We start from the raw sequence: 22,452 nt of genomic DNA, 5'->3' as shown, positions 1-22,452 counted from the left end.
TGTAGATGCCATACAAACTGAACGATCAAACTCAAATCCTTGTATGGAAAACTCTTTTACTTTTCAAGGTATCTTCATGAAATTTGGACAAGATTATAATCCAAGGCAAGAAATAATCCAAATCAGAATAAAAATATTTTATTACCCTTTTATGCCATAAAAAAACGCACCTGTGAAGGGTGCACCGAAGCAAACGTTTTTTGCTTGGTAAATATTAATATAAATTTGTGTTTAGAATCAAGAGAGACATAAAAAAGGTTTCCTGTGCTAAAGCATAGACCTACAATCAAATTATTCGAGAAAAACTTTCTCCTGTAAACTGAAAAAAATAATAATTACGGCACCTCAACCCCACACTGGTTACCATTTACTTAGCAACTTTGTTATGCTAAGCATTTCCGCGCAGAGCTCAACTACTAAACCGGCTAAAACGACACGCTCGTGGCACCAAATTGGAATATAATAAGGCATGTTGTTATATACTTATGTACATATGTATGTATGTGTAAATATAATTATAAGTGGTGGTCAACCGGTGGCCGGCACTAAATTTTAAATGCTAAAAAAGATGACAACAGCAATAACAATTATTTATATTTACGATTCGTTGGGCACATTGGCACCAAAGCTAACGGGGCCAATGGCCATTGACACGCTTCATAGCATTTTTTGATTGCTGTCGCCCACGCTGCCCAACAGTAATGGTGCTACGTATGTAAATATACACATATATACTTATATATAGTAATGTACGTTAATAGGGCCAGAGCAACACTAAATGCGCGTAATATTTTTACAGCACAAAAAGTGACAACGAAAACATCGACAATTACACGCCGTAGAATTTTAGCCACTTTTTATGTGCATTCATTTGTCGTTAGTCGGAAATTTCATTAACAGCGTCGAAACAATAAAAATAAAAATAAAATAAAACAGAAAACATAAATTGGCGACCATTTGCCGTCAGCCGGTCACTAGTGGCCGACAAACCCCACACACAGCCTGCCACCTACCTCTTCGCACAATGGGAAACGAAACGATATATGTATGTATAAACATTCGCTTAGGTACCGTTATAGTGCCAAGCACCACTGCCAGCGCTTTATTCCCATTTCACTCCCATAGCTTTGAGTGCGCCTAGGGGCGCACGAGGGGCCGGCATATTGATTTACGGCCGGGCAGCTCGTCGCGATGGAAAGTGTAAGTTCAGCGGCATTTCGCCACATATTGTGCCAAGTGGTGTCGCAGCGCAACAGGTGACTAACAGCTGCTTATCGCAATTGGCACTAACAACATCCGATTAATTCAATTGCAGTTCAATGTGTCGCACCGAAAAAGCTTGCCTCGGGGGATGGCTAAACGGCGCTTGCGGTGGCCTTTGTGGCAGATCGCTGGGGCGCTAGTGAGGGTCGTGTAGATAATTTGTTGCAATAACTGTTGTAAATACATTCATATATATTAGGATGGGTAAAAAAAAAAAACATTTTTCTGTTCGCTTCGTACTCTGAAAAATTGGTTGATAGATACCTCTAAGAAAGTCTATCCAAGTATGAGCTCTTGATTGTAACGGGAAGGTACTCCGAATAACAGTTTTCGATTTTTTCCTTATTATCAGATACGAAAATTCAGCAAAAAAAAAAAAACATGTGGTTTTTTTGACCCATCCTAATATACTTATATATATATATATGTACCAAATGATGAATTGGGTGGAGGAAGGCATTTGCCATTTTATGTATTTATTGAATTTTAATTGATATTTCAGTGGAGCTTTTAATAAATTAGACCGTTAATTGAATTAAATGGTTTCGCTCAATGCTTCGGTCTATTATTACATAAGGTCGGAACTTAAGCCTGCATTGACGATGAGGAAGTATGGCGTACGATTTTGTGGTGAAACATGCGCCTCGAGAAAAGATTGTGAAAATCGATTGTCCCATTTTTTTTTACCAGCAGGAACGAGGGTTTCTAATGGAACCATGGCTACGGAATCGTGGCAAATGTTGCAACAATGAGCCGATACCTAAAAAATCACGTCAAATTTGGTAAAAAATCAAGGTCATCGTTTTCTTTGATTACTGTGTTGTGGTTCAACATTATTTCGTTGCACAGGGTCAAACGTCGATAAGGAATACTACTTGGCTGTATTGAGGCATTTGCATGAAACAATTCGTCGTAAACGACCGATTTGTAGGTAGAAAATTCTTGGATTGTTCTACACGATAAAGTGCCGTCACATTCTAGCATTGACTTTTTGGCGAAACATGAAAAGAGAATCATTGCCCAGCCCCGTTTTTGCCAGATTTGGTTCTCTGTGACTTTTTTCCGTTTTCGAAACTGGAAAAGTCCGCTTCGGAGAACGCACAATGAGTTCATTGAAGGTAAAACTCATTAACTGAAGGCACTGAGCGCCATTCCAAGCCGAGGCAACTGTACGGAAAATTAGATTACGCGTTGACATGTTTGTTGACTCAAAAGAAGCCTGTTTTGTAGGCGATAATAAAGTTTTGTATTAAAATACGTGCAAATGTAGTTTCTTTGTGTGTCCGGGTCAAATTTGATCATATGTACACTAAAACTACTGAAACTTTTCAGCTCTACCTCTAAGAGTGATTCTATATAAAATAATTAATAATAATTTGTAATACACATATGTATGTATGTATGTATGCAGGAAACGCACTTCGCAACGATATTAATAATAATTTGTAATACACATATGTATGTATGTATGTATGCAAGAAACGCACTTTGTATATGAAGTTTTGAAATCACGCATAATTTGTTGAGTAACCTAGTTATCAAACTAGTAACCCTCGCAAAATACGCATTATTGTTATACTTTTTGAAAAACTACGTATGTTTCTGTTGTTTTACTGAAGTAATTGATCGATATCATCAGATGAGTTGCCCCTATTGCTATTTAGTGGTTACGGTCAACGGAATACAATATACCCCGATATTAAAACGAGCAAAGTCAATTAATTTTATCTGGATATAATTTTAATTGTGCGTAGCATGCAATATTTTATTTAATTGATGATCGTGAGCCACAAGAACTTATACAAATACATATATAAAATAAAATGTAGAACGCATACAAACTAATTAATATAAAAAAAATTATAAAAAAATGTAATAAATTATAAAAATACAAGCGGCTAAGCTGAAGGGCAAAACCCATAAATTTTCAAACTAAAAGAGACCAGAGCAAAAAAGCATGTTTGAGCTGACATCGAGTTGAATGAGATAAGAAACTAATTCATTGGAAAGTGTGGTTATGTAGAAGTGTAGAATTACAGATGAATTACCAAATCTGGCATCTACAGTGGCGACACTCACAATATGGGAATATATGGCAATGATTTTATTAAGTGAGATTGCGATAGAGAGAAAAAGAGATTTGTTAGCGGAGCAACTGAGCAGAACAGCGATGTCTATGGAAAAAGTTATGGCGCCATTGTATTTGAATTAGAAATCAATAGTAAGCAAAGTGGGTGACAACACAGCTTCTCAGAATGGAAATTTATTCATTAGTTTGTTTGTTCAGTACCTACAGTCGCGTAAATATATACAAATGAACATTACCGTGCAAAAATTGTGGGGCGTAAGCGATACATGAGCGTATACTATTATGGCGTTTCTAAGTATAGTAATGTGCATATATAACATATATAGTTTATAATTATGAATAACTCGATGACAGAGCAAGCGCCGATCAGCAAAAAAGGCTCCCCCGCTAGAGGGAGCTTTCACTGACGTAAGTCGTTGCTTGAGTATGTAGGGCAGATTTTCTACGGAGTTTACGTCAGGCGTTTTTGAAAAAGTTGTTCAAACACTGTCTCACACACACCGTTCAAAGTATATTTGAAGTTTAAAAAATTAACTTCATTTACCATTTGATCAAATTTGACCTAGACGGAGAGAAAAAAAAATTTTCACATATTTTAAAACAAATATTTATTATTATTACCTTCAAAATAGACTCATTTTGAACCAATACAAACATGTGAATGGTTTAAACTTTCATATCTAAACCTCTTCTAGGATGGGGTTCAGTGAATTATGCAAATTAAAGCTACTCGACTTCAATAGACTCATGACGCGTTAGCAGAAACAGAGTTTTCTTTTTCGAAAACTGAAAAAGTCACAGGGACCCAAATCCGACAAATACGGGGCTGAGCGCTGACTAACCTTTCGTGTTTGATCAAAAAGTCAGTCACAATCATGCTAGAACGTGAAAGCGCTTTATTGTATCCATGGATTTTCTGCTCACAAATCCGGTCCTTGACAACGAATAGTCTTCTTTACTGACCGTTTGACCGTGTGGCACGAATTCATGGTGAACCACGATAATCGAAGAAACCGATGAGCAAGTCCAACTTTGTCGTGGTTTTTTTCGGTTAAAAAACTGGCGAAATATATAATATTATTATATATATATATAAAATATATAGACTTTATATATAGTGAAATAGCAATAAAGTAAACTGGAATCTTCTAGACTCTACTCAACGAGTATTATCGAATTCTCAAATCTTACAACTGATGAGCTTTATTCCACTCATTATTAATTATTTTTTTCATTTGCAGGTTTTAAATAAAAATTCTAGCTAATAGTTGCTATTAATAAGAAATTTGAATTAATATAAAGAATTGCCGTAAGTATCACGTGGAAACATTGAAATCAACAATAATTACCCAACTGGTTTCCGTTTGCTTCCAATGAAATTTCAATTAATTTTTTTTATCAAAATTGATTTAAAGCCCACATAGTAATAACACACATAAAGTCTAGGCGCATATATAATATAACTATGTGTAAATACAGGTTAGTTGAAAAGTTTCTGCGCTCGAAATGAAAAAATACTGTTTTTGGCACGAAATATATTTTTTTGTTCAATATAATCTACCTTAACTTCAATACACTTATTCCAATGATCCTCCAATGATTGTATGCCATCCCTAAAATCAATTTCTGGAAGCTCTGCAAAATACCCGCCTGTAATAGCTTCTTCATTCGACTAAAAACGCTTTCCGGGAAGGAATTGTTTCAGGTTTCTGAAGAGGCAGTCATTACTAGGAGTCAAGTCTGGTGAATACGATGGATGCTTTAGCAATTCGTACTTTAATTGATTGAATTTTTTCATTGTTAAAACACTTTGTGAACAGGTGCATTGTCTTGATGAAAAATGATTTTTTTGTGCTGCAAATCAGATCTTTTCTTACGAATTTTTTCATCCAGCCTGATCCCAAAACTTGCAGATAATCAATCAACAAAATGGCTTTTGCATCACAAAAAACCGATGCCATAACTTTCTTTGCTGATCGTTGTGACTTCACCTGCTTTGGAGCTGAACAACCAGCTTCAGACCACTGTAAACGTTCATGTTTCAATTTAGGACACGTCAATTTCAAATGGCTTGGAAATAAAGAATTAATTGACAGAATGACTTGTAACTGTGTTCTCACGACAGATGTACCAACTTGAAAAAAAAAATTTGGAGCTAGTAGTGCGATTTCTTGGTGAGACCAACCAACTTTTCAACCAACCTGTATGTAAATATTTAGATAGATGCAATGCAACTTTATAACTTAAAGGTTCATTGCTCTAAGCAACAAAACTACGACAGGAGAGGAAACAATTAATGCAGTTCAAGCGAAAAATTATCGCGTAAAATCAACAATGATCGGCGAGTAGATAAATATTTTCATAGGTACGAGTATAGTTGATACAAACAATCAACACAGAGACATGGTAAATAAGTGATGATTTTAGTTGTTTTGAGCTGGAAAGACACACAATTCTATAACTGATATTGGATAGTGTAACGATATTGAAGTAAACAAATGAGATTAGAGCAGATAGCAATTACATATATATTTTTGAAAACAACCGATTAATTGAAAAATATGGCGAATATTTGGAAAAATTAAAAAAAAAACTGCAGTTGTTGCAGATACTATGATGTATAGTTATAGAGTTTTCTATAATATTGCGGTGAAATTTTTAAATCTAAAATTTTTTTCAGAGTAAGGAAGTACGAGCTAAGAAATTGAGGAGTAAATTTTGTAATTAGTTTTAGAATTTAAAATTACTCATCAAAGTAACTCACCGCTGATAATAGTTATGGCTGAGGAAAAATCATATCTTACTGCATTTGTCACACATTTGTCACTTTTTATAAACAAATTAAAAAAATGTTAATGACAGCACGTGTAGACATACTTACAAGTAGATACTATACTTACGTACTCGTATATACTTTTTCATTATTGTGATGTCGTTAAACTACATAACGCGACTAGTATTTTTACACCAGCTAGATAGCTAGACAAGTTTTCTCCAAGTATATATGTATGTATGTATAAATATTAACTTTCATAGACACATAGACGTGTAAAAATACGGTTTGTGAGCGGGAAATTATTATATATGGCACACGGTAATTTGTAAGTAATTAATATGTTTATACAGGGTGTTTTTAGACGTATAGAATTTCCTAGGGGGATAGCTGTCAAAATAAACGCGTGTGTTTGACATTTTTGTGCAGTATACTTTGGCAAATTGCCATGTAAACGCTTATATCGGAACATGTTTAAAAATCGTGGAAATTTATATGAACAGGATACATCTGGCTTAATGGGTACGTAAATCCATATTTTGAGTCCTGAAAAGACTACTCTCTAATATGTATACCGAACGAAGTATAACTTTACTTAATTAAGAGATTATATCCACTTGTGAATTTAAAAAAATCGAATTTTGCTTATATACATCGTATATCGATATTGAATATATTTTCCGAGAATTTAAAAAAATCGAATTTTGCATATATGTATCTATCGTATATCGATATTGAAAATATTTTCCGAGACTTTAAAAAAATCTAATTTTGCCTACATGTATCGTATATCGATATTGAAAATATTTTCCGAGAAATTAAAAAAATCGAATTTTGCATATATGTATATCGATATATTTATTTGAAAATAATCTCCGAAAATTTGAAGTTGATCCGGCAAATAGTTTCGGCGTTATGAGCGTGTTTGTAAGATTTTTTTAATATAGTAAAATCGGATCCCAGAACTTAACGCGTTGTTTTTTTTTTACGAAACGCTGTTTTCAGAGTCGGTAAGGAAATTTCACCGGATGTACCAATTGACTTTAAATTTCTACATGACCTTCTTAGATATGTACATTTGACAGGAAATGATCGAAGGAATACAATTTTTGATAATAATTTCGTTTTTTAAGCCACTCTGAAATGTAAATTTTTTCATAAAAACTATTTTTTTTTGGAAGCTGCCATTTTGTCAACAATTTAAATTTTGACTAGTTCTTCGATTATTACCTGTATTCGTCTATAGTAATAATAATTTTTTTTATTTGTTAAACTTAGTAAGAGCAGCTGGAAACGAACATTGGAATGGATCATTATTGACAAATTTGCTCAGTTTTGCTGGAAGAAATGGTGCAAAATTCGACTGAAAAAAGCTGATTTACACATGACGTAGCGCCGATGGACTAATGCACGAAATTTTTTTTCACAGAATAAATGCCAAAAAATTTATGTGGTAATACAACCAACATCCTTGCCTCTAATTAAATGTTTCTATAATTTCTTTAAAATAAAATTTTACCATCCGAAAAAAGCACTCTTTATGTATACATATATGGATATTAAACGCAAAATGAATGTGAAAGTATGCAAGTATGCAAGAAATTAATAAAATCGTATTACTGAACATAACATAAAAGAAAAAGCAAAACAAAAACAAACATTTTAACGATAAAGCATCAACAATGGACAAATGAATTTCAACAAACTGCATTTTTTTTTTATATATTTAATAAAAAAGTTTTAGTACTTTACGATGTTCAGTTGACTAATAACAATTAATAACATTGGTGTTTAGAATTATTTCAAACAAATTTTTATAATATTAAATATTTGGAAATATACCTATGTACATATAATAAGGCGGGCATATCGGCCCATATACTTGTAGTACAAGTTGTTGATAATATTATTGAGATATGAATTAAGCCTAAGCGATGTGAAACTTAAAGTATTAATAGTATTTAGATAGAAAAGAAAAAAACGCCAACCTTGGCTGCAACTAAAATAACCTTCACAGGTGCATTTCTTATAGCATAAAAGGTTATAAAAAGATCTTTATCCTGATTTTGATCAGTCAATTTTAATGGCAGCTATATGCACAACAATTTCTTCGGAGCTTTTTGTGTTGATAAAATATTAAAAAAAAAATTATTTATACAAGAACTTGATTTTGATTGATCACTTTGTATGGCATTTATATATTATAGTGGTCCGAATTTGGTGGTTTCGACATTTGCAGATTCTTGAGGAGAAAATTACGTGTGCAAAATTTCTGATCGACATCTCAAACGGAGGGACTAGTTCGCTATACACAGACAAACAGACTGACAAAGCTAAATCGAACCAGCTCGTCACTGTGTGTTACAAACATCGTGGCAAATTCAATATATCCTGTTCAGGATATAAAAATAAAAGCTGAAGTATTAATTCGAATTTATAATATTATATAATGCAAATCACAATTTTTTTTTCAAATCAGGTGGTAAATTGCAATCTGGCGAAAGTGCACCGAGATTTATGAATACGATTTAAAGGTGAATTTGCAAGGTAAACGCCTAAAACGCGACCTAATGGATAAGATGACTCCTTAAAATTTTGAGAGAATTTCCAGTTTATTTTGCATTTTGGGTTTCTGGCATTAATATTGTTTCTGGTATTAAATACATTGCTAAGGTAAGAAGAAGACATGTTTTCTCGATTCTCACGTACCGAATTTCACTCGAGTTATTTATTAATTAGTTATTTTGCTAGTTATTTTGGAGATCTAACCATGGGGTTACAAATAAGTAAAACTTTTTTTTTGTAATTCTGAAAATCTAAACTAAAAATAATTTTAAAAATCTCAAATACCGTATTGAATAAAAAATTATAATCCCAAATACCGTATTGAAAAAAAACTGAAATCCCAAATAAAGGTTTGAAAAATAAAAAATCTCAAATTGTAATTAAAAATTGAAAATTTAATTTTCAATCAAAAAAATTTAAATTAAAAATTTTACAGCCTTGCTTAAATATTCACTTTTATCAAATATTTTAAGTTGAATTTTATAAATAAATTGGCCATTTGAACAAAGTTTAACTAAATTTATATCATATTCCTCCCAGCGGCAAATTCCACTCATCACAGTATTGCAATTTTACGCTATTGATTTGAAATAGTTTTCAATAAAAGTGTTGTGGAATAAAATACGAAATTGCTTTCACAGCATTAGATTAGATTGAATCAAAAAGCACACATACATACACATGTGTATATACAAAATAAAATAGAAACGGAGAGAGAAGAAATTCAGGAAGTGATTCCGCTTTGAAAATACTCGCGGTGTGCAATGAGAGTGTAACTAATGTAGCGATACTAATTCGAAATCTTAGCAAAATTTAATTTTTTATTCTGCTTTACTTTATATATTTTTGTTTTATTTATGTTATTTAGCGCATTTTTGTTTGAAAGAGCTTAAGAGAAATAGCGAAAACGAGAGATCGAACGAAAACAGGGTTATTTGCCGGCGAAAACAAATATAAAAAAAAAACATTTGTGAAAGCAATGGAAATTTTAAGAGAAGAAACGCAAATAAATAAATATGTGTATATGGATAAATACATATCTATACCATTGTACAGTAGCATATTCTTACTTTTAGTGATATTAAAAGTAAATAAATATATTAGTGGAGGTAATAAGAAGCTAAACAACATTATAGGTCAATTTACAGTGAATTGTTATTGTTAAAACTCTAACAAAACAATAAACAAACAACGAAATCGTCTACAAGCACAAGTCAAATTTATATATTATGTTTGTCTACACAAAAAAAAGTTGTTTGAACGCCTGAGAGAACACTTCTACACAAAGAAATTGAAAGTTGAAAGCACGCAAAAAATGCGAAACAAAAGTGACGAGAAAACGAAAAAAAAATGAATAAATTACTAGCACTAATCAGATAAGGTGTATTTCAGGTTCCACAACGTGAACATTTGAGACAATCATTTAATAGCATGCCTGTAAGAGCGGCGGAAAATTCAACAAACATATGCTTCTTCTGCTACTCTCACTACATAAAGAATGCAATTTTTTATGTGTGCGGCATTAAAATTTACGCATTGGTCATTGCTATATACATGTGCATAATTAATGCTGAGGAAAACAAAAAATATAGCAAAAAAAAAACTATAAAAAAAAAATTAAACGTCTTTTGAAGTAAAACTGGAAAACAACAATACTGAATATGTGCTCCCTTGTTTGCTGACACAGCACATCAAGTGGGTCAGTAGTGTGTAAATAAGATGTTTGGTCTCGTATCACACGGCGAAAGGGCGAACGATCACTTGGCAACAAAGCGAATACCCCACGGAAGTACATACATATGTGCATAGTATGTAGGTGAATATATGCAAAAAAAAAAGTATGGTTTATATGGGTGAGAATTAAAGTGTGGGCGCAAGCGAGTCTAAATTACATCTGTTTAGAATAAATCAATTCAAAACTAGAAAAAACGCTAACTTCATTGTACCGCAGCTATAATACCGAATAATACCGAAGCTACATAAAAAAAGAGAGATTGTAGCGCTGTCTTAGTCTATGCTAAATTTATATCTTATCAAATAAAAAAATTTTCCATACAAAAACTTAATTTTTATCCTTAGTTTGTATGCACCTACATATGGTACATACATACATATATGTATGCTATCGTGGTCCAATCCGAAAGATTTCTTCGAAAATTGTATTGTATTGGTTTGGAAAATACTTCAAGATATATAATATAAGATATCCCATCAAATAAAAAAGTTTTCCATACAAAAAAAAGGTTTTGATCGATCAGTTTGTACAGCAGATATATGCTGAAAAAATAGGGGCACTACTTCGCATGTATAAATTTTTATGCAAACATTAAAAAGTCTAATTGAGGTATTTTTTCAATTAAATATTCTTAAAGAAGCAATTTTGGGACTTTTTATACATACATATATCTATATTTGTATCGATTCATTGTCGTTACAGGAGGCACCTTACAACTTTTGAAACAAGTTCATACATACATACCCGTATATACATATGTATATATAATTCTTACATTCAATTTAATCTTAATAGTCCGTGTAATTAAGTAACGAGGCGTGTACACACACTTTTATCTATTAATTCAATATAAAAACATTATGTACATACACTTTTATCTATTAATACAATATAAAAATATTATAACTATTTCTTGCAATTGCAATCGAATAAACACTAATACAGACAAAGACCGTGCACTTGAAATTTTATATCAAATATAAGCGCATATTGGTGCTACAATCATATACTCGCGGAATTAACTCTACAACAAGGTCGGTGCTTATCGGTAATATGGCGTTAAGAATGACCAATTAAAATAATTCAAAGTACTTAAGTACGACAATAAAAAAAAGACAAATATACAAACATACCAATATTATTGTAGAAACAAGTACTAGAGACTTACTAAAGAAATGCACACATACATACATACATATGTAACATATGCATATTAATACATACTTACATTGTAACATATTGTACATATGTACCTATGTATGTATGTTTGCAAAACTATAACACACTCAAACATGTTAAAATCTACACACTTACCTCTTTAACTTTCTGCCTCTTCTCTTCCACTTTTGGATCCGGATCAGCATTTGCGCTCGGGTTAATTGTTAAACTAGCAATTTTTCCCACAGGTAAATTGTTGTTATCCATGCGCGCTGCCGCGTCTTCATTGTTGATATTCTGTCCTTTTCCGGCGGTAGCTACACTTTCTGGTGGTCCTTCACCATTTAAAGGTGGTGCTGCGCCTTGTTGTTGCTGTTGTCCATCATCGCCTACGCCCATTTCCTCGCCATCATAACCAGCATCTTGTTGGCGTTGTTGCTGCTGCTGCTGCAGTTCTGGCTTATCTAATATTTCACCTAATTCTTCTTTGATTTTAGCTTGTAGCTTCTGACGGTCGCCAATAAAATGTGGATCAGCATCTTTCGGTGCGTGTGCAGCGAGTGGTGGTGCCGGTATGAACATTTCAGGGCCGGCTTTTTGGAATTGCTTATAAACACGCAGAACGCGTTCCCCGCCAAAATTATCGGGAAGGAGAAATATACCACCGAAGCACAGTAAGCATAGCGTAGCTAACACCAAACCAATAAGGAATTTTTCACGCAAATGAAAATTCGATTTACGACTAATCGGCCCAATGCGATACATTTTGATTCAATTGATGGGTTTCTTCTCACTTCCAAAGTTTGTGATTTTAATTTCTATAAAATTCGCTGTTTTACTTTATTTAACTTCTGCGAGAGCAAACACACGATTTGGGGACGAATGGTCAAAAAATTAAGTACCGTTAAGGGGGAGGGGTCAGCGGTAACTGCAATTTTTTTTTTGCAAAATTCACAGATTATAATTCACAACATAAAAAGGCAGGAAGACTAAATATTAACTGGACGGCGGGTTGCACAATAATAAAAGCTTCGTTATTAGTTTCACATTAGTTGCAATTCTTTCAAATTCACAATTACATATTTTGTACACGCAAAAATAACACTTTCACTTTGTATCTATGTGTGCTTTGTTCAAGTTACCTCCCACTAAAACATCATTTTTTTCTAATTTTACTGCTTTTCAAGCGAAATTGTAGCGAGTATCAAATAGGCACTTGATACGCTCTTTTGTTTCAGAACTTTGTAAAAAATGCAATTGTGTTTAAATAATTAATAATTTGTATGCCAGCAACCTTTTTAAGCCACAATATACAATAGATAGCACAAAATAACTCTGAAAATGATGATAGCAAGAAGCGTTTTATAAATGTACAAGCAATCACCTATCGCACACGACTGTCAATATGACAGCTCCAAATGTCAGAGAACGCAAAACACCACTTTTTGGCGCAAAGGGGGAGAGCGCGATGGAACAGCAATTCGCTGAGAACTGAGTAATTTTTATAAGTAACACAAAATCGGCGAATTGATGGTAATAGTTTCTTTTTTATTAGTTGTTGTTTGAGGCTCCCATTGGAGATTTTTTTTATTGTATGTAATTTAGTTTTGTTTACAACGAAAGTTATTCGCTTTTAGTGAGACGTGTTTTTGAAAGCGTTTGCTACGCGTAATAGTGTTTATAACAAGGCATACAAAATTAACTCTGGTTGTTAATTGGAACTCTTTCACTTTGTATGCAAACAAAATTCTCTGAAATATAATTCTTATTGGCAATGTTTTCTTTTTTGCATTCCAGTTAAGAAATACGATATCATGCGTTTTCTTCAAATCGTTAAAAATAAAATTTTCCGTTTATAATTTAATATACTAAATCACTATACCAGCATTTCTTTCTCAGTCAATTCCAGAAGAATAATAGAAAATTATAGTTTTCCAATAACAGTGAAGATGCTACCAAAATACAAGAGATTACTTTATTTTACATTATTTGTTTTCTGTTTGATTTAGTTTATCGTCTCCCGTTTAGTTACATTTTATTATTGCCTATTTTTGGTAACAATTTTCGTGTGTGTTTTTATCGTGCAGCGTTGCAATTAAGAGAGGGACATTTAGAAAAGCTAGTACAAAATTTCCCATCCCCTAAAGAGCGTAAAATTTAAGATTTATAATAATTTATATTTAATATAAATTTTCTATAATAACAACGAATGGTATTTAACATTTCGGCAATAATCACATATTAAATTTGAATACAAAATATAACTGTGATTTGTATACATGATTTAATTAAGAAAAATTATAAAACATAACCTTGGCAACATTTCAAGCCATTACTGATAATCAAAATAATTGTAGTTTTATAATTCCCAAAATCGATATGTTGTTTAATATATGTGTGAAATAAATACGAAGAAGCAAGATTTTGTTATGGAGCCCACTATTAAATATGAAAATTGTGAAGAAATATTCATAGGACCGGCTGGCGTAATCACCCCAGGCACTGGACAAAAACGTCATTTCGATAATATCAGCGATGGAAATGAATATGCGAGCGGAGGTGGCAGTTATTGTCAAGAAAATCCAAATCCAAACCAAAAATCACAAAATTCTGGTTTTATAGCACCAACGCATCAGACTTTGTACGCACAATTTCAAAATACTGTCGTTGGTCAACAGGAGATGAAACCGGCTAAACGTTATCGACGCGGAGAAAGCGCGGTATTGTTTTCGCCACCTTTCTTCGAAGTTGTATGTTTAAAGAATTCGCTTTATTTTATTGTTGTATTTCGATACAGTTGTGTTTATTTATTTACATTTGCAGCCAGATGACATTAACGCACAAGGGGATACATTTACAGCCCGATGCGTCTCTTGCCAAGTAATTTTACGTGGGCACAAAAATGTTTCGTCCAACTTTATTAAGCACATGAAACGCTCACATCCTGAAGTACACAAAATGTATGAAAATTACAAATTGTTAAAACAGCATAGTAGGAATATGAACTTACTGGTGAATAAGTCACCAGCGGCGACAAGTGAACAAAGCTTTTTTGATGTTAGTACATGCTTAGATAATACACAATCCAACACTACACAAATAGGAACTGATGCAGTAGAAAATGAGCAGAATTCCGAAACCACCGAAAATTCCCAACCGAACTCTAATACAGATTTAAATGATACCAACGAAAATTCAGTTGATTCTCAACCCAACAAAAACGATATTTCTATGTCTGAAGTTAATTTATCAAACAAAACCCTCCACGCAATAAGCAAAATGTTTGATGAAAAGTTAAAGTCATTCGCAACAAAAGCAGAATTGAGCGAGGTGACTAAAAACATTATCAACCAAACGCGTTCACGACAAAGTACACCATGTTCGACCAGCGTTCATGACGGGCATAATGATGACGATGAAGTTGAAGGTAAAAAAGTAGATAAATATAAAACAATACAAAGTGAGCTTGACATATTGCGTCAACGTTTGTCTCAATCCGAACAGAGTAAACGCATTTTACAACGCGAACTTCACACACTAGAAAAAATAGTGCGAAAACGTAAGCTTATTATAAATAATATACCAATAGCACCAGATCAACAGCCGCAAGCTGCAGTAGAGCAATTGCTTAAGGAACGTTTTGATCTTCCGAATGTGCAGTTAGAAAATGTTTGTGTTATAGGCAATAGAAATAGGCAACATAACGATAGGCAGACGCTTCTTGTGGAAGTGGTGCGAGAGTGTGATGTGAGTGCAATATTTCGAAGGAGTGCTTGTTTAAAAAACACCGGTATATATATTGACTCCCAGATGTCCCAAATATCGCTGAAACGAAAAGAAAAGCTCTTGGTGTTGCGAAGGGAGATGTTGCGGCGAAATGAATCATTGAAAATATTAGTGCGTAACACACAATTACTCGTATGTGGGACTTATTTCTACTGGGATGACTTGTTGGGTTTGTGTGTGGGCAATTTGAATATGCCGGAAAGCACTTTGGTCAGCGATGATGCAGCTGAGGAATTGAAAAAACTAACAAAACTTGATATGAAAGAATTCCTTAATGTTTTGAAAAATTATGATATTAGATAAGTTTTAATTACTTTTACTCATTCCAATTTTTTAACGCAAATCCATTTCTGTTAATTTGATTTAATCTAATTTCTTATGAAAAAGTGACATATTTTGACAATTACATACCTTAAATAAAAAGTTTAGCGGATTTCCTGAAATTCTATATATTTTGTAATATTACACATATATAAAAGTTAATTTGTTTTATTTCTATATCAAGACGTTCAAACTTTAGCGTATTTGGTAACGTACATAAGAAAATCAGCTTAGTTATTTGTATTCTTCAAACGAAGCAATGTTTTACAAGCCGCGTTATGGATCTTGGGATCGATTTGATCTGCAAGGATTAGTTTATAAGTTAAAACTGTAAAAAATTGAAATAAAGAAAAACGTACAAATTTTATGCTGCCCCTTAATAGGGAAAACTACCGGCAGCTGCTGTGGATTGGAGCATACAAAGACATATGGACTTTCAGACTCTCCATCTGGATATATTTCGCGGTACTCCTCCTGTGCCAGACAATCATCCACACGCACACAGCCTAACAAGCAACCGGTTGGATAATGCTCCGGAAATGTAATGCTGGGATCATTATAATAAGTTTTATAAAAGTTTTTCAGTTCCTCAATTTCTTCGGGATGTGGATCTTTTACGGTCGATGCTATCCATAAGCGCCCACGATGCTCACTATACCAAACACGCCCTTCGTGCCTATTTAAATATTATAATAAATATAAATATTTCCATTGCTTCATAACAAGCACTTTACATACTTCTTTATACCGGCGACAAGCAGGGATGCCCACGGTTGATGCATTGAAAGACAATGCCGCATGTCTTGCATTTCTAATAACTCCTTATCTTGAACACGATTATATGAACATTCTGCTAAACCTTTGTTAATAGTCCCATCAGCAGCGAATGCCTTCCCTTCGGCGGTAAGCTTATAAACTGGACGATGTTCATCGTCCATGTTTGGATCAGTGCCACATGTATCGGGTGTAATTTTTTGTGTATTCTTTCGGTTAGACCAATTATTTTTGTCACCAGCGGCGGCTTTTGCTTGAGCAATTTCTTTTAGTACACGGTTTTCAAAATCGGATGTAAGGGGTGGGTCATCTTCTACCTCGCGACCAGCAAAGTCAATCTTTATTTTACGTTTAGCGCGACTCTCATGTTTTTTCTCATGCATTTCCTGCTTTAGCTGATCAAATTTGGCACGCTCTGCATCGGATAGCCAAACCGAATTTTCCTATATAAGGAATTAAATTTATGGTTCGAATTATAGACTCAAAAACATACCTCAAAGTAGTCGAGCTCATCATCAATAACTGTGGTACGTTTCTCACTATTCCGATCATATTCCAGCAAACGATCTCGTTGTTCCAATGCCTTTTTTAATGATTCGCCACCACCTTTCCCTTTCAATAACTTCAACAAAATCTGCCCTTTTTTCGTATCGCTTTTCATTATTTGCATTTCTTCGTTAGTACAAACAATATCGCCACAAAATAAGCATGGTCCACTACCTTCTTGTTCACACACTATGCGGCCACAACCCAAACAGTTATTGATTAACTCGTGCTGAGAGGCCTGACAATCACAGAGCCGACGTCCTTTTAACAGTATCACTTCTCCACTAACACTGCCGTCGTTGGTGTATAAACTTACGTATTTCGATTTTTTCTTAGCACCTTGTGATTGCTGCGGTTGTTGTTGGTTGCCAAATTTGCCGTCCAACGCCAAGGTATCCTGATTTTGTTTATTTTGTCCAGATTTATAATAATTTATATTTAATATAAATTTTCTATAATAACAACGAATGGTATTTAACATTTCGGCAATAATCACATATTAAATTTGAATACAAAATATAACTGTGATTTGTATACATGATTTAATTAAGAAAAATTATAAAACATAACCTTGGCAACATTTCAAGCCATTACTGATAATCAAAATAATTGTAGTTTTATAATTCCCAAAATCGATATGTTGTTTAATATATGTGTGAAATAAATACGAAGAAGCAAGATTTTGTTATGGAGCCCACTATTAAATATGAAAATTGTGAAGAAATATTCATAGGACCGGCTGGCGTAATCACCCCAGGCACTGGACAAAAACGTCATTTCGATAATATCAGCGATGGAAATGAATATGCGAGCGGAGGTGGCAGTTATTGTCAAGAAAATCCAAATCCAAACCAAAAATCACAAAATTCTGGTTTTATAGCACCAACGCATCAGACTTTGTACGCACAATTTCAAAATACTGTCGTTGGTCAACAGGAGATGAAACCGGCTAAACGTTATCGACGCGGAGAAAGCGCGGTATTGTTTTCGCCACCTTTCTTCGAAGTTGTATGTTTAAAGAATTCGCTTTATTTTATTGTTGTATTTCGATACAGTTGTGTTTATTTATTTACATTTGCAGCCAGATGACATTAACGCACAAGGGGATACATTTACAGCCCGATGCGTCTCTTGCCAAGTAATTTTACGTGGGCACAAAAATGTTTCGTCCAACTTTATTAAGCACATGAAACGCTCACATCCTGAAGTACACAAAATGTATGAAAATTACAAATTGTTAAAACAGCATAGTAGGAATATGAACTTACTGGTGAATAAGTCACCAGCGGCGACAAGTGAACAAAGCTTTTTTGATGTTAGTACATGCTTAGATAATACACAATCCAACACTACACAAATAGGAACTGATGCAGTAGAAAATGAGCAGAATTCCGAAACCACCGAAAATTCCCAACCGAACTCTAATACAGATTTAAATGATACCAACGAAAATTCAGTTGATTCTCAACCCAACAAAAACGATATTTCTATGTCTGAAGTTAATTTATCAAACAAAACCCTCCACGCAATAAGCAAAATGTTTGATGAAAAGTTAAAGTCATTCGCAACAAAAGCAGAATTGAGCGAGGTGACTAAAAACATTATCAACCAAACGCGTTCACGACAAAGTACACCATGTTCGACCAGCGTTCATGACGGGCATAATGATGACGATGAAGTTGAAGGTAAAAAAGTAGATAAATATAAAACAATACAAAGTGAGCTTGACATATTGCGTCAACGTTTGTCTCAATCCGAACAGAGTAAACGCATTTTACAACGCGAACTTCACACACTAGAAAAAATAGTGCGAAAACGTAAGCTTATTATAAATAATATACCAATAGCACCAGATCAACAGCCGCAAGCTGCAGTAGAGCAATTGCTTAAGGAACGTTTTGATCTTCCGAATGTGCAGTTAGAAAATGTTTGTGTTATAGGCAATAGAAATAGGCAACATAACGATAGGCAGACGCTTCTTGTGGAAGTGGTGCGAGAGTGTGATGTGAGTGCAATATTTCGAAGGAGTGCTTGTTTAAAAAACACCGGTATATATATTGACTCCCAGATGTCCCAAATATCGCTGAAACGAAAAGAAAAGCTCTTGGTGTTGCGAAGGGAGATGTTGCGGCGAAATGAATCATTGAAAATATTAGTGCGTAACACACAATTACTCGTATGTGGGACTTATTTCTACTGGGATGACTTGTTGGGTTTGTGTGTGGGCAATTTGAATATGCCGGAAAGCACTTTGGTCAGCGATGATGCAGCTGAGGAATTGAAAAAACTAACAAAACTTGATATGAAAGAATTCCTTAATGTTTTGAAAAATTATGATATTAGATAAGTTTTAATTACTTTTACTCATTCCAATTTTTTAACGCAAATCCATTTCTGTTAATTTGATTTAATCTAATTTCTTATGAAAAAGTGACATATTTTGACAATTACATACCTTAAATAAAAAGTTTAGCGGATTTCCTGAAATTCTATATATTTTGTAATATTACACATATATAAAAGTTAATTTGTTTTATTTCTATATCAAGACGTTCAAACTTTAGCGTATTTGGTAACGTACATAAGAAAATCAGCTTAGTTATTTGTATTCTTCAAACGAAGCAATGTTTTACAAGCCGCGTTATGGATCTTGGGATCGATTTGATCTGCAAGGATTAGTTTATAAGTTAAAACTGTAAAAAATTGAAATAAAGAAAAACGTACAAATTTTATGCTGCCCCTTAATAGGGAAAACTACCGGCAGCTGCTGTGGATTGGAGCATACAAAGACATATGGACTTTCAGACTCTCCATCTGGATATATTTCGCGGTACTCCTCCTGTGCCAGACAATCATCCACACGCACACAGCCTAACAAGCAACCGGTTGGATAATGCTCCGGAAATGTAATGCTGGGATCATTATAATAAGTTTTATAAAAGTTTTTCAGTTCCTCAATTTCTTCGGGATGTGGATCTTTTACGGTCGATGCTATCCATAAGCGCCCACGATGCTCACTATACCAAACACGCCCTTCGTGCCTATTTAAATATTATAATAAATATAAATATTTCCATTGCTTCATAACAAGCACTTTACATACTTCTTTATACCGGCGACAAGCAGGGATGCCCACGGTTGATGCATTGAAAGACAATGCCGCATGTCTTGCATTTCTAATAACTCCTTATCTTGAACACGATTATATGAACATTCTGCTAAACCTTTGTTAATAGTCCCATCAGCAGCGAATGCCTTCCCTTCGGCGGTAAGCTTATAAACTGGACGATGTTCATCGTCCATGTTTGGATCAGTGCCACATGTATCGGGTGTAATTTTTTGTGTATTCTTTCGGTTAGACCAATTATTTTTGTCACCAGCGGCGGCTTTTGCTTGAGCAATTTCTTTTAGTACACGGTTTTCAAAATCGGATGTAAGGGGTGGGTCATCTTCTACCTCGCGACCAGCAAAGTCAATCTTTATTTTACGTTTAGCGCGACTCTCATGTTTTTTCTCATGCATTTCCTGCTTTAGCTGATCAAATTTGGCACGCTCTGCATCGGATAGCCAAACCGAATTTTCCTATATAAGGAATTAAATTTATGGTTCGAATTATAGACTCAAAAACATACCTCAAAGTAGTCGAGCTCATCATCAATAACTGTGGTACGTTTCTCACTATTCCGATCATATTCCAGCAAACGATCTCGTTGTTCCAATGCCTTTTTTAATGATTCGCCACCACCTTTCCCTTTCAATAACTTCAACAAAATCTGCCCTTTTTTCGTATCGCTTTTCATTATTTGCATTTCTTCGTTAGTACAAACAATATCGCCACAAAATAAGCATGGTCCACTACCTTCTTGTTCACACACTATGCGGCCACAACCCAAACAGTTATTGATTAACTCGTGCTGAGAGGCCTGACAATCACAGAGCCGACGTCCTTTTAACAGTATCACTTCTCCACTAACACTGCCGTCGTTGGTGTATAAACTTACGTATTTCGATTTTTTCTTAGCACCTTGTGATTGCTGCGGTTGTTGTTGGTTGCCAAATTTGCCGTCCAACGCCAAGGTATCCTGATTTTGTTTATTTTGTCCAGAGTTTTGAGCAGATTTTGTTTGTTTCTGTTTTTGGTTATTATTAGGCTGGGGTGAACGTTTATTATGCAGCGGTTTGCTAAAAAGGCGTTGTTTACATTCCGTCATAAATGACCGGTGATCTTCAGATTCTGAATTAAGTAGTGTTTTAAAATACTCATCGAACTCTGTTGACGATTCCATTGACAAAATGTACCTATGGAAAGTTGAAGGAGATTCTTAACAAATATCAGAAGAAAATAGTGAATTAGTTATAATGTGTTTACTGGATCATATAATCTGGAGCCTCAAAGTCCAAACAGTTTTGCAAACGCTCACGTATCCACTTTTTCATTTTTGAATTGCTCATTATTTCACTTTTACTACAACTTTTTTAAATTTCGCAATATTGAATATGTGAGGCAGACGACAAGGAATGATAAATAAATTAATTTTTGATAACTTTTTCCGATACTACATAGTTTTAATCGATTTTTCTTTAATTTTAATTGTGACGATCGTGGATGATAGAACAAAATCGAACCGAGGATAAATTGACAGAACCAACAGCGAATTCGTAGATGCTAAATTGTTCTAGAGGCGCAGTTTTGTTAAAGATGTACTATATAAGGGCTGCCAGATTGTGCAGCACACACAGTTCTAGTTATGGCTCAAACAGTCACCGACTCAAAACCGTGGACCAAATCAGCTGATACGACCTATCTAATGAGAGACAATGTATTCTAAATGCACACTCACCACTGCTTCAACAGACCGCACGGTAGGATATCCGCGAAAATTGGATTTACTCCGTAGAAACGAGTGATCTGAGAGTGAGAGAGCAATCTCTTGCAGCGCAGGGTGGCCAATCTCGATATTTCGTATTAATAAAAAATGAACTTGAATATATTTGAAATATTCTTAAAATAACAGTCGAATACACTTATTTATAAATAGGTAAACTATTTTTAATAGTTGGATTTTAGTTTTAAGCTTTTACATTATGAAAAATTATAACTAAATAACTAAATGTGTGAAAAATTGTGTTTACAAATAGAACAATGACAACATTGGTGAAACGAAAACAAAAGAGAACAGCTAATTTCTGCTTTATAAAAACGCGCATAACTTTTGACAAATTTGGTTCAATATGGGCGATAAGTACGGAAGGAAAGAATGTCGGTGACTGTTTATGCTATTAGTGTATTGTCGTGTTAAGAGCAATTGAGACATAAGCAAGAAGTGGTAAACCCGAAAAACGAGCAATACGTGTTAAGTTTTGGAGTTAGAAATGAAGATAAGTGTATAGTCATTAAATTGGGACTTTTATTTAACAATCCAGTGATCGAACTCTAAAGTG

At 34.1% G+C, this 22,452-nt stretch overlaps 5 protein-coding genes across 5 annotated transcripts in view; 2 read left to right on the top strand and 3 right to left on the bottom strand.

Annotated features, from left to right (window-relative positions):
• alpha-Man-Ia (alpha-Mannosidase class I a) overlaps window positions 1-13,034 on the bottom strand; it is a 221,709-nt gene extending 208,675 nt beyond the window's left edge. The window contains exon 1 of the mRNA XM_070109523.1: window positions 11,740-13,034. Within this exon, the coding sequence (XP_069965624.1) occupies window positions 11,740-12,348 (609 nt within the window). The 5' untranslated portion in view covers window positions 12,349-13,034. The remainder of the gene's footprint in view (window positions 1-11,739) is intronic.
• An 841-nt stretch (window positions 13,035-13,875) lies between these two features.
• LOC138857275 (uncharacterized) lies at window positions 13,876-15,847 on the top strand. Its single transcript, XM_070109525.1, has 2 exons — window positions 13,876-14,333; window positions 14,407-15,847. Exons 1-2 carry the CDS (start codon window positions 13,977-13,979, stop codon window positions 15,670-15,672), a joined length of 1,623 nt encoding a protein of 540 aa, XP_069965626.1. The 5' UTR covers window positions 13,876-13,976; the 3' UTR covers window positions 15,673-15,847.
• LOC138857520 (activating signal cointegrator 1-like) lies at window positions 15,803-17,491 on the bottom strand. Its single transcript, XM_070110307.1, has 4 exons — window positions 16,958-17,491; window positions 16,429-16,907; window positions 16,050-16,366; window positions 15,803-15,991 (listed from the first exon to the last, which is right to left on the bottom strand). The coding sequence occupies exons 1-4, from the start codon at window positions 17,489-17,491 to the stop codon at window positions 15,921-15,923; spliced, it is 1,401 nt and encodes a 466-aa protein (XP_069966408.1). The 3' UTR covers window positions 15,803-15,920.
• A 72-nt stretch (window positions 17,492-17,563) lies between these two features.
• On the top strand, window positions 17,564-19,532 carry LOC106623476 (uncharacterized). Its single transcript, XM_014243012.3, has 2 exons — window positions 17,564-18,018; window positions 18,092-19,532. Exons 1-2 carry the CDS (start codon window positions 17,662-17,664, stop codon window positions 19,355-19,357), a joined length of 1,623 nt encoding a protein of 540 aa, XP_014098487.2. The 5' UTR covers window positions 17,564-17,661; the 3' UTR covers window positions 19,358-19,532.
• On the bottom strand, window positions 19,488-21,677 carry LOC106623475 (activating signal cointegrator 1). Its single transcript, XM_014243010.3, has 5 exons — window positions 21,380-21,677; window positions 20,643-21,309; window positions 20,114-20,592; window positions 19,735-20,051; window positions 19,488-19,676 (listed from the first exon to the last, which is right to left on the bottom strand). The coding sequence occupies exons 1-5, from the start codon at window positions 21,460-21,462 to the stop codon at window positions 19,606-19,608; spliced, it is 1,617 nt and encodes a 538-aa protein (XP_014098485.3). The 5' UTR covers window positions 21,463-21,677; the 3' UTR covers window positions 19,488-19,605.
• Window positions 21,678-22,452: the final 775 nt, after the last annotated feature.

This window comes from Bactrocera oleae, chromosome 5, assembly GCF_042242935.1.
Source record: "Bactrocera oleae isolate idBacOlea1 chromosome 5, idBacOlea1, whole genome shotgun sequence".
NCBI lineage: Eukaryota > Metazoa > Arthropoda > Insecta > Diptera > Tephritidae > Bactrocera > Bactrocera oleae.
Note: the sequence above shows the minus strand (reverse complement) of the source record. Positions and strands in the feature narration are given on the sequence as shown.

Bases quoted from the DNA above. Each gene is read 5' to 3' on its own strand.
- LOC138857275 (XM_070109525.1), top strand. From the start codon at position 13,977: ATGTGTGAAATAAATACGAAGAAGCAAGATTTTGTTATGGAGCCCACT. The intron at 14,334-14,406 runs GTATGTTTAAAG...TTACATTTGCAG, and splicing joins CGCCACCTTTCTTCGAAGTT to CCAGATGACATTAACGCACA.
- LOC138857520 (XM_070110307.1), bottom strand. From the start codon at position 17,491: ATGTTAAATACCATTCGTTGTTATTATAGAAAATTTATATTAAATATA. The intron at 16,908-16,957 runs GTATGTTTTTGA...TTCCTTATATAG, and splicing joins ATGAGCTCGACTACTTTGAG to GAAAATTCGGTTTGGCTATC. The intron at 15,992-16,049 runs GTACGTTTTTCT...TAATCCTTGCAG, and splicing joins TAAGGGGCAGCATAAAATTT to ATCAAATCGATCCCAAGATC.
- LOC106623476 (XM_014243012.3), top strand. From the start codon at position 17,662: ATGTGTGAAATAAATACGAAGAAGCAAGATTTTGTTATGGAGCCCACT. The intron at 18,019-18,091 runs GTATGTTTAAAG...TTACATTTGCAG, and splicing joins CGCCACCTTTCTTCGAAGTT to CCAGATGACATTAACGCACA.
- LOC106623475 (XM_014243010.3), bottom strand. From the start codon at position 21,462: ATGAGCAATTCAAAAATGAAAAAGTGGATACGTGAGCGTTTGCAAAAC. The intron at 21,310-21,379 runs GTAAACACATTA...AACTTTCCATAG, and splicing joins GCTCCAGATTATATGATCCA to GTACATTTTGTCAATGGAAT. The intron at 19,677-19,734 runs GTACGTTTTTCT...TAATCCTTGCAG, and splicing joins TAAGGGGCAGCATAAAATTT to ATCAAATCGATCCCAAGATC.